General features: G+C 48.1%; 1 protein-coding gene across 12 annotated transcripts in view; it reads right to left on the bottom strand.

Moving 5' to 3' along the window:
- The window catches only part of LOC118214186 (dedicator of cytokinesis protein 9-like), a 100,110-nt gene that overhangs the window by 55,302 nt on the left and 29,349 nt on the right, over positions 1-15,459 (bottom strand). For 5 of the 12 annotated variants that reach the window (XM_035393866.1, XM_035393871.1, XM_035393872.1 and 2 more), the window contains exons 1-2: positions 14,422-14,925; positions 775-891 (exon numbers count right to left, since the gene is read on the bottom strand). In XM_035393866.1, coding sequence (XP_035249757.1) covers positions 775-891; positions 14,422-14,586 — 282 coding nt within the window. In that variant the 5' untranslated portion in view covers positions 14,587-14,925. Of the gene's footprint in view, positions 1-774; positions 892-5,873; positions 6,186-14,421; positions 14,926-15,459 lie in introns of those variants that run through there. The other 7 variants (XM_035393868.1, XM_035393877.1, XM_035393867.1 and 4 more) reach the window with 3 other exon arrangements.

Below are 15,459 nucleotides of genomic sequence, written 5' to 3'. Positions count from 1 at the left end.
TATGCTGCAGTGTTAGTAGACAATGTAATCATGAATAAAACTAAGCAGGCCCAGGGAAATTAGTTTGGATAATCAGAGATAAACCTAACACAATGGCATTATCACTGTGTGTTCTTAAACTCCTATTAGTACCCATGTATTTTGTCTGTATATGTTGAGCGTGATATTTGAACCCCCGGCCTCTGACCCTGAGGTCATAAGGTCAGAGGTCGGACAGCCACTCCCCAGTTATCTCAAATGGCAGCCAATGACAGACACAGCTCTGAAAGTGTTGGTTCCCATTGCCATGGAGATACCTGTCAAAACACTGCCTTTGAAGGCAGAGGCCCTCCTGCAGGCGGGGAGGTGTGGAGATCTCTGCCTCCGAGCCGGTCTGAGGTGTTTCAGAAACGTCAGTCTCACCTGGTGGGCGCCAGCCCTCGGGGACCAATCAGCTTCTCCTGTCAGCCTGTCTCCTCTTTACGCATCACTTCCTGTCACCTCGTCACACACACCTTTTGATCCCTACCACTGGAGCTCTCTTCCATAGCCTGTCAGAGCCGCACCCCCTGACTACATCTTAGCTTTCAAGTGTGAAATGAGGACAGGGATTGATTCCATCTAACCGCTGCTCAGTGCAGTAAAAAATGCCTTCCTGCAGGTCTCTAACAGCCTGTTGCCCCAGGAAGTGGTGAGCAGTGAGGTACAGGGGGAATGAGGTGGTGAGGGGGCGTGAATGGAGCTGTGAGGGTGAGGGTGAAGCAGTAGGATTTTTGTTGGGGGGTGGGGGCTCACCAGGAAGTCCTCCAGGGGGAACTGCAGCATGTCCCGCAGCACATCGCTGAGGATCTGGGTCTTCCTCTGCACCAGAACGGTCTCATAGTCCAGCGGCTCGATCAGCTTCGGCTTCACCTGAAGACAAACATAATAACACCGTTACAACATTTTACATGCTTATACAGCCTTGCTCTCCACACTATCTGCCACCCTCCATTCACTAGGTCTGCAACTGGATTTCAGGGTCTGCAAAAACACCCTTTTCTTGTCCAAGGTGTTCTGATATTCTATGGGCAGACAGCCCCATATGAAAATCATTAAAAGACTGCCCACTGAGCCGGCTGCATACCAGCATCCCCTCTGTGCTTTCTCCTCAGCTGTCTCATCCGCTAAGGATTCATGCTATCGACCCAAAACCCAAACCGCCAAAAAACAGCCTTTCTGGAATCTTTCTGGAATGGTTCGTGAAGGCAACACCACACATCACACCAGGACAGGCAGGGTGCCAAAGAACAGACGCCCAAGCGGAGTCACTCAGTATCAGATTTCTCCCGGGGCGTGACTCAATCGGACGCTAAGCGCTAGGGCCTGTCCGGTTTACGGCAGCCAAGCGCTACCGCAGACAGTACAGCTTTAGCCCACAAAGAATGTGGAACGAGGAAGAAAACAAGAAAACGGGCCCAGGGTTGGTGACCTGCCCTAAAGCTAAATCATTAATTGCGGTTCTTTGGGCTGCCTGGTGGCTCATTCGGTGAAGGCACTGTAACAGCATGTGGATGGGCCCCATGGCCTGGCATCCAGACCGCGCCAGTGCCAGCTATGGCTGGCAGCCATGCAGGGCTACGCACCATTGGCTCTAGCATCGCGCAGGGATGGGAAGGTTGCATCAGTCAGATGGAATGACCCACTGGATAACTGCTTGCCTGCAGGTTGGTCTGTTGAGCTGCACATGAAGTGTCTTCCCCTGACTCACGTCTGTGGGAGCCCAACTTGTGAACTGCAGTGGTGGCTGACGTCAAGTGCTTTGGAGAGAGCACATTCTTCCCTGTGCTCTCCAGGTTCAATCAATTTTTAGGTTTTTAAAAAAGCTTGTAAACGCTATATATAATTTAAAAAAACTGATGCAGTCTCCAAACATTTAAAAAATGACATAAAATAGTTTTTGGTAGCAGACTGGTAATATTTGTGTTTTATGTTAACAAGCTGTTTCCAGTGATAGGACAATGTATAGTACAGTTGCACTGGGACCGTGGGGGAGTGAGGGGCCCAGTCGGAGTTTGGGAAGTCATTTAGGGAGAGAAACTGACACCGGCAGCGGGACTGATAAGGCACAACATCACGCCCCGCGAAAGTCATGTAATAACACTTGCCCATTGCAGAACAATCCACAATCACTCCAGGAAACCAGATTACTGACTCTCTGACAAATTCTGCATGACATCACAATGACCGCTTCCTGATCCAGCTCAAACCTGTTGTAATGAGCGCTTAACTTGTTAAGTCAGGTATTCATTAGGAAGGAGAGCTACACACGCATGCGCACACACACGCACACACACACTCACCTATTCATACTCATGCATTCACACACACACACACACACACACATATATTGTGTGTGTGTGTATTTAGGGTCAGCGCACAGCCTCCACACTGCCCTCACATCTGGTGCTTATAAGGAAAGCAGGGTCTCACAGCCTGAGTGCTGGACAGTCTCAGCATTGTGCAGAACACACTCTCCCTCCCACTACATTAATGGACTCCATTCTGCCAGTGACCAGACAGCTTCACAGCACTGTGTCACACTTAGACATTGTAAAGATGAGTATGTGTACAGTCTCATAAACACGAACACGCACAAGCACACACACGCAGGCATGTGCACACGCGCACGCGCAGACACACACGCACAAACACCTACACACACACACACACACACAGGATCCCATACCATTCATCTCCCACAGGAGCAGTGCTTGGACAGGTGTGCAGTCTCCACAGCTGCAGAGAGTGCAGGTGAGTCAGAGAGATTACAGGCCTCTGGGAGATAAGGGTACTGATCCTGTGAGATCAGGCTGTACAGACATCTGCACGTCCGACTCCAACAAGATCACAGAGCACAGCACCGGGGGTCTTACAGGTCCGCCCCGCCCACTCAGACTCACACAGCCACATCACGCATCGCACGCCAACAGCCACGCCCACATCACGCATCACACGCTAAAAGTCACGCCCACTTCACGCATCACACACTAACAGCCACGCCCACTTCATGCATCACACACTAACAGCCTCGCCCACATCACGCATCACATGCTAACAGCCACACTCACATATGAAAGCTTATTAGCATTTACCCTCTTTGAGCTACCAGAGCCCGTCTCTAAATCCATTAAAATGGTGGAAGTGCTTTCATTATGTCTATGGTGGAAGTACACTTACCATATCTAGAGGAGAGAGCGTTTGTTATACCTATTATCGAGATGCTTTTTACTGTATCTATGGGACAGTAAGACCCACCCTGAAAATAAAATAAAACAATCCTGAACCAGCACTTTAATCGTATACACTCCAAGAGCTCTCTTGACCACTAATTAAAAAGGACATATAATTGCCTTCTGTGTGAAAATGGTGTGGCATTACAAATAATGCTAACTGATACAGATCCCAACCTCTATGTGGCAATAACAGTTTTGGCCATTTTGCATTATAACAGATTTTCTCGATTGAGGTGAGTGCAACAGGTATTTGGTTCTTTGATGTTAATTGTTTCTCTGGTTACTCGGTTATTGGCGTTCCTACATGTTTGGATATTTGAGGCGATAATCAGTGCTTTTAGTCATTTGAAGATGGGGTTGTGGGAATTTGTTTTGATCATTTGAGGTCATTGCAGTTTTGATCCCTTTGACCCTCTGTTTCACCAGTTGTACTCCATCTTGTGTGGAATTCCAAGGCTCACTACCTCTCTCTTTCTCCGTCGCTCTCTCTCTCTCTCTCGTTCTCTCTCTCTCCCTCTCTCTCGTGACTAGAATCTCCTCCCTCCCGTTTCCATTCTGGCTGCTCACACACAGATGTATTCCACATTCCAGAATCAGAGAGGGGACCGCACTGTGACCGCAAGGCGACCATCCCAAACAAATCTGCTCTGGTGCCTGGAACTTGTTCATCCGCTCTGCCCACTCCGTTACAAAGCCGTTGCCGTGCCAATCCACCTGAACAACAGCCTTTCAGATCGCTCAGGGCTCACAGTGCGCCGGCCGGGGAGAACCGCGAAACATCAGTGTGATGTAGCTGCATGTCAAACGACATGAAGGTGTGTAACTGCCAAAGCTTCTCCAGACACACTGCTACCTGAGACCTTAGCGCTTCTGGAGATAGAGCCACATCGTTTTCTTATTCTCTTTCCTCCATCAGATTGTCGGCTGTCTGGGCACAGCTGCCCTTTAAATAAAAGAGCAATCAGATAAAGTCCAACTTCCAGCAGCGCCAGCGGCTCTGTCCAGTGGAGCTGTCATAGGACAAGACACACACACACGCACACACACACACACACACACACAGACACACACACGCACGCACACACATACACACACACACGCAGACAGACACACGCAGACACACAGACACACACATGCACACATAGGCAGTGGGAGGTGGGGACACAAACACAGAAGATAACAAGTGCTGCCAATACAACACACACACACACACACCCAATTTTGTGTGTGTGCATTTGGGTTACTTGGGGTGGTAGGAACACACACGCACACACACACATACACACAAGGGGTGTGGGCATAAACCTTTCAAACAATAGCAGGTGGGGTTTAGTCCTCCAGATACCTGTGTTTGAGTTGGCTAGTGAAAACGGACTTCAAAGCCCGACAGCAAAGGAACTCACAGACAAAAGGTCTCAGCACACTCAAATCCTAACTCTATTAACAAAATATTCCTTATGACATCAAACTGGCTAATTAGTGCATAAGGAAGGGTACTGCCCCCATGAACTGATTGTGCTTCCTTAAGTTACAGGCTTGATTTCAGTGATTATGTTGCAGGGTGTTCCCCACCACCACTGATCTCAATGCAATCGCACCACCTTCCCCATGGGCCAGAGGCCCGTCCCGTGGACGAAAACAGGAGCCAAACGAAACCTGCTGTTCTAGAGCCGTGGTTTTTATTCCCCGTCGTTACGAGCGACTTTTGAGCCCTGCGAAACGCTGCAGTTAAGCCCTGGAGAATGCAGCGCGAAGGCCAGGTATTCACTGCGCTCCACCCATCAGCACGCACACCCCCCCCCCCCCGATGTAAACACAGCTCCTAATGTCTGGGATAAAAGTAGGAACCAGAGGAGCAGATGATAATAACCGCAGACTCAAAGACAGATTTAAGAGAAGTCCAGGGCTAGAATCGAGGAGGTAGAGAGGAGATTACATTTATTTGCTTTACAGCCCTGGTCTCCTGTCCGTGCTGATAACACAGGCATCACGGTGTAATCACAGCCCTCTCAAGATCACCGCTCCTCTACTGTACTAGAGCGGCACTGTCCTACTGTCCATAATCTTCATGCCCGGAATTTTTAATAAATTCATAAACTCACAGATAGCATCAGATCTCTCTGCCCACAACAATATGATCAGCATCTCTCCTCCTTTCAACAAAGAATGTGACTACAGCTTAACACCATTTCATTTTATTTATATCCTGGCATGCTACTTTTCCTACTGGTTGCCCTAGCTGTGCATCTCCTTCCTGTTCGATGATAATAAATGCGCATAAGACACTAAATCATGAATATGAGCTGCTGCAGACAAGCAAAAGCAACAGCAGCACAAAGGCAGTAGTCAGTGGCCTGGCCAGGCTCTGTACAGTATGAGCAGGTAAGCAGTGCAGTGCTGAAGGGGCCGCAGCAGGCTGGCGTCAGAAAAGTTGCGGGTTCAAATCCGGGACGAGGCCGCTGCCATTGTTAGCGCCGAGCCGAAATGCCTCGGATGGTAGCCGGCGGTATAAATGGACGCGGCTCGTGAAACGCGAGCCCGGCAGCGCGCCCCCAGACGAGGGCGCCGGTCAGGAGAGTAAAGGGAGCCGCGGCGGGCTGGCCCGGCGCTCACACTTACCGCCGCTCGCGGCGCAGCGTCCAGCTCGGCCTCCAGCACCAGCAGGCTCCGGTAGCGCTGGGGGGACGCGATCACCAGCTCCTTTTTGGGGGTTCTGCTTAACCTCCCGTGCATCCTGACAGTCAGGGGCAGGAACACCCCCGCCCCTTACCCCCTCCTTAAATCCCAGAATGCTCCTCCGTTGCAGTCAGCTGTGCTCTTTACGCACACTCAAACACACACACACACTGCACACACTACTTGTGGCAGCAGAAAGTTAGAGAGGAGTCCTGAAATCCCTCTTCCTCCTTCACTCACTACTGGCCACTAAATCACAGCAGCCCGGCCTCCTGCAGTCGCTAGGAGAGGACAGCCCCACCCACACAGGAGGGGGGGGGGTTAGACCGATCACTCACTCACACACACACACACACACACTCCATTTCACACCTCCTTCTTACAGAGCTGCCACTATCCCCACAGCCAGCTAAATCCCCTCACAACCACCTGTAGGACAGTGACAGTGTACTCATAGGGGTGCACACACACACATCTGCACACACACACACACACATACCCACTGTTCTCTTCTGGTTTCAGGTTGTACAACAGTGCTTTCCAAATAAGCAAATTTGAAACAGAATAGCCCATCTGTGGCCAATTTTTTTTTTTTACGCTTAACTAGATCTAATGTTGTAGTTACATTAATTATGTTTTCATAATTATCAAAAGTATACGATGAAACCTGATCTCCAGTTATCGTACACAGATTATGGATCAGTGTGTTGGTAATACTTTTGCATTATGTTTACTGTGGAACTGGAAAAAAGCAACCCCTGGTTCACAAGATGAAACCGACCTCTTGTTTACTATTCTCCAAACATGCACCACATGTTGTGTTGTTTTTCATTTTTAAGAAAATCAAAACAATTCAAATCGCAGCGAGATGACCGAACAGAGCTGAATCATGCTCCAGGGAATGACACGGCTGCCAGGGAATGTGCAGGGGAGTGTTTCTGAACAAACGGGACAGGAACCAGCTATTTCACCTAATCTAGTTACCTAATCTACAGCCTCGCAGTCCCACCGAGTTCCAGCAGACCCTGGAATGCATGACAAAATCTTGTGTGTGTGACAAAGTCTGTGTGGCTAAGGCCGCGCCTCTTTTCACAGTTTAGCATACTCAAACAGGAAGTGGCGTCACCTCTCTGCTGGCCTGTTGCAACCTGCCCCACAGGAAATTCCATTCCCAGTGTGCTGAGGGCTGATAAACGCACAGCGCAAGTCACGCAAACCCCAGCGTCAAAACACAATCAAAAAGCACGCGCAAAAGTTTCCACTCAAAATAACAACGTAACTGACAACTACCCCGGGAAAAACAATACGGTGAACATACTTTCAAGACCTAATGCTACGACAAGCAGTGTTTTAATATAAATCAACAGGGTAACTTAAAAACATAAGAAAACATCAAGGTGAGAACAGGCAAATCAGCCAATCAAGGCTTGCCATTTACCTACCTAGCAAACTTATTATTGTTATTAAATTATTTTTTTTAATTAATAATCATTTAAAATTACAATAAATGAACACCTCATTATTACTCGAATTATGATGCTGTAGATCATTCATAAATGCATTCATACATTCTGACAGCTGGTCCAGTCCCCTAGACACAGTGCTGCTGCTCATGGGAAGACAAGACAGCAGAGTGCGATTCTGGTGGTTTCTGGATCGGGGGGGTTAGTGCTGTGTCTCTGGTGGTGACTGGATGGGGAGGGTTAGTGCTGTGTCTCTGGAGGTTTCTGGATGGGAGGGGGGTTTGTGCTGTGTCCTTGGTGGTTTTGGGATGGGGGGTTAGTGCTGTGTCTCTGGTGGTGACTGGATGGGGAGGGTTAGTGCTGTGTCTCTGGTGGTTTCTGGATGGGAGGGGGGTTAGTGCTGTGTCCCTGGTGGTTTTGGGATGGGGGGGGGTTAGTGCTGTGTCTCTGGTGGTGACTGGATCGGGGGGGGGGGGGTTAGTGCTGTGTCTCTGGTGGTGGCTGGATCGGGGGGGTTTGTGCTGTGTCTCTGGTGGTGGCTGGATCGGGGGTTGCTGGTTGGGGGAGCTCCAGGGTGACCTGTCCCTGCCTCCCCCTCTCACAGCTGGGAGAGCCGGGGGGGCCACCCTGGAGCTGCCCCAGGGGGAAGGGTCTGCTTTCACACCAGTGTGTGAGCTACACACAGCTGTTTCTCTACGCTAACACCTGGCCTTACCAGCTACACTGTATGAGCAATTCACACACACACACACATCCTCTCACACACCAACACAGAAATTCACACACACACATCCTCACACACACCAACACAGAAATTCACACACACACACCCTTCCTCTGCTCTCTGATGAGATGCTATTACAGTGACTGTGCAGATGCTTTAAAACCTCTCAATCTTCATACTCTTGCACAAACGCATAGTTCACCATTTCCACAACCCCTGCGTCTGTCCCAATGACGTGACAAATTACAAAACTGGACCATGAAAAATGCATTTCCGTACATTTACAACAGCTCAATGCGAAACTGGTAACCACAATCACTGCTACATACCAACACCCACCAAAAGGAATCAAAAGTTACCAAGGAGACCATCTCCAGTGTCACAATGACATACTTCAATGGTTTTTGGACATGGAGATGAGCTCACTTTGACACGCCCACACACAATCTCTCTCCTGACTCGGGTTTCATTATGATATACCACTGCATGTCATAATGCAGTATCATGTGGCTACACCACTGCACATCACATGTAGACTACACTCCTGAAACAGACTGAAACAGGGGTAAACATTAACTGTGGATAACATTATGATATTCTGAAAGTTATATTTTATTATGATGCCGCAAAAGGAGCAGCGGTGTGGTGAATTGTCAGAGAGCGGGGTGTAGTTCAGGGTCATAGTTTCGATTGTTCACTTACACAAGGGAAGCAGCTGCTTTTATTGAACACTCAGCACCACACCCGGCATGTGGGCGTGAACCAATCAAATAAACAAAAAAATAACTAATTTCCAAGATCCAAACCAAAGCCAAACTAACAAGAAATCACGGCATGGCGTAGGAATGAAAGACATTCGGTTCGTTTTTCCGTGGGGGAAAAAGACAAAACAAACAAAGAGGAACAGAATGAAGGATAAGAGTTCCTGTGGCCACATCCATTTGGCTTAATTGCTGTGGGCATGACACAGCCTGGCCTACAGCAGCAGATCTAATCCGAGGGGAGGTAATGCAGTTACAAAAACAAAAACAGAACAAAAAAAATGAAAGACACAATGGATTCATGCGCAGACTTTTCAGACCCCATCCTACGTCCTGGGACCGGACGGCAGTAACAAGCGCGGTGAGAGAGGGACGCCGAGAGGCGCGCGGCGGATTTCCCGCTCTCCCACGCGAGGAAGGACTTCAAACACACTTCCTCCCCGCTCCGAAAACTCGCGTCTGGAACTACCACTCGATTAGCGGCTGGTGAAAAAAAAAATCTGGTGTGAAATGTTTTTTTTTATTTTTTTTTTATAAACGGCCATCCTTTTGATAAACGGCGAGCTTCTTTTGATGCATTTCAGTGAATGGCAAACAGCTTGTTTTTGAAATACCGTATTATTATTATTATTGGTATTGTTGCTATTATTATTCACTTACAAGATATTTTCATCCAGGATGACTTGCTCAATGCTGCAACAGCAGCATTCTGTCTGATTCAGACTAGCATGTGCATAGGAAAGATTTATCTGAAGTAATTTGGGATCAAGAGTAAAGATAAAATGAGACCTAACAATCATGAAATGGAGTGAATGTGAGTACGTCATGTTTCTTAAATGTGGTGCAAAGAATACAAATGATTTAAACCACAGCATTCACTGCTATACACAGTAAGCTATGTATGCAGCTAAACATCCAGGCTATTTTCTGATTTTTAACAGCTGTGTTTCTGTTTGAGTGAGGCAACCTGTCAAAAAAATAAAAAACCCCAGAGGTTGACTGTGTTGATTGCACACCACACAAATACTCAATCAAAAAGTAAGCACTTTTAAAAGTAAGACTAACTATTTACCCAGTATGTGTTTGAAGCAGCAGGCTGTCTGTAATTTTGGTAAACAAATGTTGACACTAAATGTGGGTAATAACTGATCTCACTAAGTGCCATAAATAAGGGAGCAAACTCTGGAGAGCCTACAAGGCTGTAAGCATGTCCCCAGTTCTGCTGCAAGTAATACGAAGACAAAAAAGAATACAAAGAAAACAAAGAAGAAACTATAATTTTTTTAAAAAGAGCCAGTACTTGTGCACAATGGCATATTCAGCATGGAAAGGACATCCCTATTCCACTGCTCCACATCCAGAGCTGCACAGTCACTCTCATCAATGGCCCGTATGGATTTTAAGATTGTGTTGCCAGCAAAGATCATTTCCCAATAAAGGTTTCTTCTAGGAATTCTATATTAGAAACCACTGGGGAATCCAGATTTGAACAACAAAATGGCTGAATTATTGTAATTGATGAGTATGTTCAAACAGAGAATCCCCCATTACAGTACATTTCCCCAGACAGGAAGTTGGCAAGGGGTTTTTTGTGTTTCAGTGTGGGAGTGCAGGCAGTTCTAGGGTTATTTCAGCCCAAATTGGATCCATGGTTTGGAGAGGGCTGTATTTCAAACAGCGAATTCAATTAATATGGATTCCTCCAATGCAATTCTGATCGCTAGATTGGTGGGAAAGTGGTATAATGAATCAGCCTGGTTCCAGCTCTACAGTGGGAAAGGGGTATAATGAGCCAGCCTGGTTCCAGCTCTACAGTGGGAAAGGGCTATAATGTGGCAGCCTGGTTCCAGCTCTACAGTGGGAAAGGGCTATAATGAGCCAGCCTGGTTCCAGCTCTACAGTGGTAGAAGGGTATAATGAGCCAGCCTGGTTCAGTCCTACAGTGGGAAAGGGCTATAATGAGCTAGGCTGGTTCCAGCTCTACAGAAGGAAAGGGATACCAAAAGTTCACACAACAGAACACATACGTACAGAGTATGGAATTTCTCAGTTTGCCTCAGAAGGTCTGGGATCAGTCAAAAAGTTCACCTCCCTCCAAAAAAATCTGTGTAGACTGGCAGGAGAGGCGAGGCCAGCATCATGTAATTATGTGACGCAGTAGTCGGGAGGCTTGACCACAGGGGAATGGCAAGGGTGTGACTGGAATGCAGCAAATACGCGTGTTCTGGCCCTCACACTGGCCATTTCACCCCAGCACAAGCTCAGAGCCTGAGCCAGTCTCTCCCACTGAGGGGGTTCACACAGGTGAGGGGGAGAGGAACAGCGGTGTGGGGGGGGGGGGGGGGCGGGCAGCAGTGGAACAGGCCAGTGCTGGGGCTGCACCTCTGTGCATGGGAGTTCAATCCAAGCCACTGCGCTGGACTGTGACATTACAGCACAGGGAGGATAAGTCACAGAGCCCAGCGACAGAACCACACACGGCTGCGCAGGCCAGCTATAGAGCAGTTATAGAGCGGATATAGAGCTGCTATGAAGGCCAAAAAACAGCTATGAGATCTCAATCTGCACTCGTGAGATAGAAGCTCATTTTTCACTGGCGGGCTTCAAAGAGAAACCAGCTGGGCAACAGCTGTGTGTGTGGGTGTTCATGCTTGAATAGGTGCATGATGTGCGTGTACGTGTTTGTCCATGCATCTGAAAAAGCAGGGGGCAGTGGGATGTTGGGTGGGGTCTATGTGTGAGTTTGTGAAAAGGGCACTGTGGTTTCTTTTTTCCCCAGACAGGCCATTGTTTTTCACCGTTCTGGAAAACTCCCAGCCAGTGCAGGGAAGCACATTCTGGAAAATGTGAGTTTCCACAGTGTGTGTGTGTGTGTGTGTGTGTGTGTCTGCGTGAATGTGAGAGAGTGTGAGAGAAAGATGCATATGCACACAATGAGGAAAAAATAAGGAAAAATACAAATAATAGGACAAATAAGGAAATTCTCACATGACTACAAGCCTTGAGGGCCACAAGAGACAGCACAGAGTGCATCCTTCTGTCCAGTGATGACTGTTGACCTTTGCCATTCATCCAGTAATTGATTTTGCACTGATCAGCTTGTTTACATTTACAGTCCATGGTAAATAAGCAGTTAGCTTTGACTCGAGGCCAAGTAGCAAATATATTTGAAAAAAACAAAATCTTGTCAAATCAATTTAAACAGTACTACTGTTTGTAGTGCACATGTTATTCCTCTGAGAATCTGACACTGGAAGCTTACAGAAAAATGTCAGAAAAAAATAAAAGTTGCAGAGCATCTGTACTGCATACGGCAGATCACATTATTACCCAGGACAGCACTGCCATTTTCCCATGGAAACGCTGTAGATTCTGTGATGCTTGGGAATGACCTGCTACACTCTGCACTGTGTGCGTCCCCTCTTTCACATGCACATGTGCTCGAATCCACACACACACACACCCACACACATGAATGCACCACACCCACCTACCTACACACATCTACCCATCCATTCACACACACACACCCATCCACACACACACACACACACCAATTTACCCATTCACCCACATGCACTGCAACAAAACCCTGAGTTACTACTACACACAAAGCAACTACAGGAGAACAAACACAAGTGCAGTACAATGTGCATTATACCCAGCCCACATTTGAGAACCAACTACTACACCCAGTAAGGAACTGGACATACTGCTACAGTGTCAATGCCATTTTAATGGCCAGACTTCATTCTTCCTTATTTACTTCACTCAGTAGAAAACACATTCCCCTGATACAGCTTTAATCAGGTATTTAATACAGAGAATGGTGTGCTAATGCTGAAAAGAAATAATTTTAACAAACTGAGACAAATTATCCTAAACACATATCAACACATATTTCTCATAATATTTTAAAAATCTTTAAATCTTTGTTGCATGTTTAATTTGTTGTTGATTTTTTTCCAGGCTGCACGGCTCAGGCAAGTAATTTTCCAGAAATTGCAAAGATAAGCAAAGTACCATCAATAAAATACAAATTTTCCTCCCAAACACATTCCCGGCCAAATTAAGTTCGCCTCCCGGACTTCTCCTCCAGGAATGTGGGATCATGGGAAAAGGAAAACGTTTGGGAGTGAGAAAAAAGATAAATTGGTGCTGAGCAGAAACTGATTAAATCTGCGTGGAACACTTCCAAAAAACGCACAGCCCCTCTTAAAAAACACTCCCCTATCAGCAAGCCCACCAACGTTTAACCTCCACATCCAACCAGGCGCATTTTCAGTAAACATAGATTCAGTGGAACTGTCTGTATCTCGTATCGCTTTAAAAGATCATCTGACAAATTGAATAAACCTGGAGCGATCGGCTTCCTCAGAAGTTATCGCTCTGCCATCCCTTTCAGAAAAACATTCTAGCAGATTTTGCGCTGCAGCGCCGCGATTTTGTAGAAACAGGGTTGAATTACGCAGCCAGCATTATTTCCAGGGAGGGAGCGGTAAAGCAGTCTCCTCCACAAAAGTGGAACCGTGGCGATGCTTTATGGACATTGCAGGTTCGGCGCGGATGCTTGCGAAAGGATGTCACCCCTTTCAATTTATCCCAGTCTCCCGCAGCGTGCTTTAACCTTACCGTTCAGGCTCTGCCAAAAATACCGCACTTTGAAGACGCAGCTCATTAATACGCTAAGCACTCGAGAAATACTCCTCGAGCTGTTAAACGGGCGAGGGGAGAAAAGTTCATTTCAAAGTCAATTTAGCACGCGATCGGAGCGCGTGGGGCGCGGTGCGGTTTTCTGTCATAATGGAACTTGCAGCCCCAGCCGATGTTTTAAAAAGTAAGAAGAAGCCCGGTTTTAGAGAAGAACCTGGGGTTGCTTTGTTCCCTCTGGAGAGATCATCGACCGCGTATTTTCTGCAGATGTGTACGGGAAACTGATCTGTAGAGTGAACAATTTAACCTGCAATCTTTGAATAATTTATCTGTTCTACCACGCCCCGCCATTACTTTCGGTCAGGAAAGTGATATGTACTGTACGATGTTCAACAAACGCCCCCAGAAAAACATTGCAATTATTTGGTCAGTTTCAGAGCACTTACACTCAGACAAACACTGGAGTTGATTGCAGAGATTTATTGGGAAAATCTATTTGAGAAAGACGCTTCCTACAGCTGAAAATGCATTGACTATGGACTTCTAAGAACGGCCATGCAGCTGTGTAACAAGGAAGAGTAAAAAACCTTTCCCCAAAATCACACACGCACCTGCATCTCTCCCTCTCCTCCAGCACACACCCACACATACACACACACTCACACACACACGTACACACACACTCACACCCACACGTGCACGCACACTCATCTCCTCCAGCACACACCCACACATACACACATGCACACACACTCTCAAGCGCACACCCACACACACACACACACATGCACACATACACAAGCACACTCACTCTCACACACACACACACGGGCACACACACACACACTCTCTCACACACACACACGGGCACACACACACAGTGCCATTACCGATGCCGACGCCGTTGCCCAGGTGAGGGACTCAGAGCGGCTGGGTGATGGCCCCGCCTCCCCTGCCGCTCCGTGCTGGGAGGCGCTCTTGCAGATGTAGCTGCAGTTCCTCTGGATGGCCGTGCGCAGCCCCTCGAACAGAACCACGCTGGTGGTGCAGCCCATCCCGTCCCAGGCCTCACGCGTCCCCGCCCGCCTCCTGCTCACCGTCCCCTCAGCAGTGCCAGCCGATGACCCGCTTTCCCCGCTGCACCCTGGCACTGCCTCTCCATCCCAACGCACCCCTCCGCCCTCTGTCCCCAACCCCCCTCCAAAACCCAGCGGCCCCAGAGGAGGCAGATCCTGCGCTGGACCCCGGGCGTGGCAGTCTGAGGCTGTGCGGAGAGGAGCGCCGGAGGGACAGGCTGCATGTGAGTCGCCCAAGCCAGGAGACAGGGCCTGTGGAGCAGCACGGCTGGGCTTCTCTGCTCCTCTGCGTGCAGGGGGAGGGATGGAGGATGCTGACAGCACTGCTGCTGAGTTTCTCTCTCTCTCTCCTCCTCACTCACTCCCTCTCTCTCTCTCTCCCTCCCTCCTCCTCCTCTCACTCCCTCCCCCCCTCAATCCCTGACTGCTCATCTCTGCTGTATCCTAATGGAAGTGAGTAGCTTGCTCTGATTTCATTTCTTTGACCCACATCACAAGCCAGTTTAAGCACACAAAAATGCATTCAAATTTATTGAAAGACTCTCCTGCTCTCTTGTTCTCTCTCAAACAGGCGTACATATAAACGACTAGAGAGGCACAAGGACATGCACACAAAATCAGAGGCGTGTGGAAACACACACACACACACACACTTACACACGCATGAACACACACACATGCACACAACACACACACATGCACGCACGCACACTCACACACACATCAGCAGCAGCAGATGAATCAGAGGATGACAAGGTGAAAGCGGTACAGGAAATGCAATACCTGCCCAGCACCCACAAACGGACACCTGGCATGAGTGGCATCCTCTTACTCAATCTTCCAAAGTCAGGC

The sequence above is a fragment of the Anguilla anguilla genome, chromosome 15 (genome assembly GCF_013347855.1).
Source record: "Anguilla anguilla isolate fAngAng1 chromosome 15, fAngAng1.pri, whole genome shotgun sequence".
NCBI lineage: Eukaryota > Metazoa > Chordata > Actinopteri > Anguilliformes > Anguillidae > Anguilla > Anguilla anguilla.
Note: the sequence above shows the minus strand (reverse complement) of the source record. Positions and strands in the feature narration are given on the sequence as shown.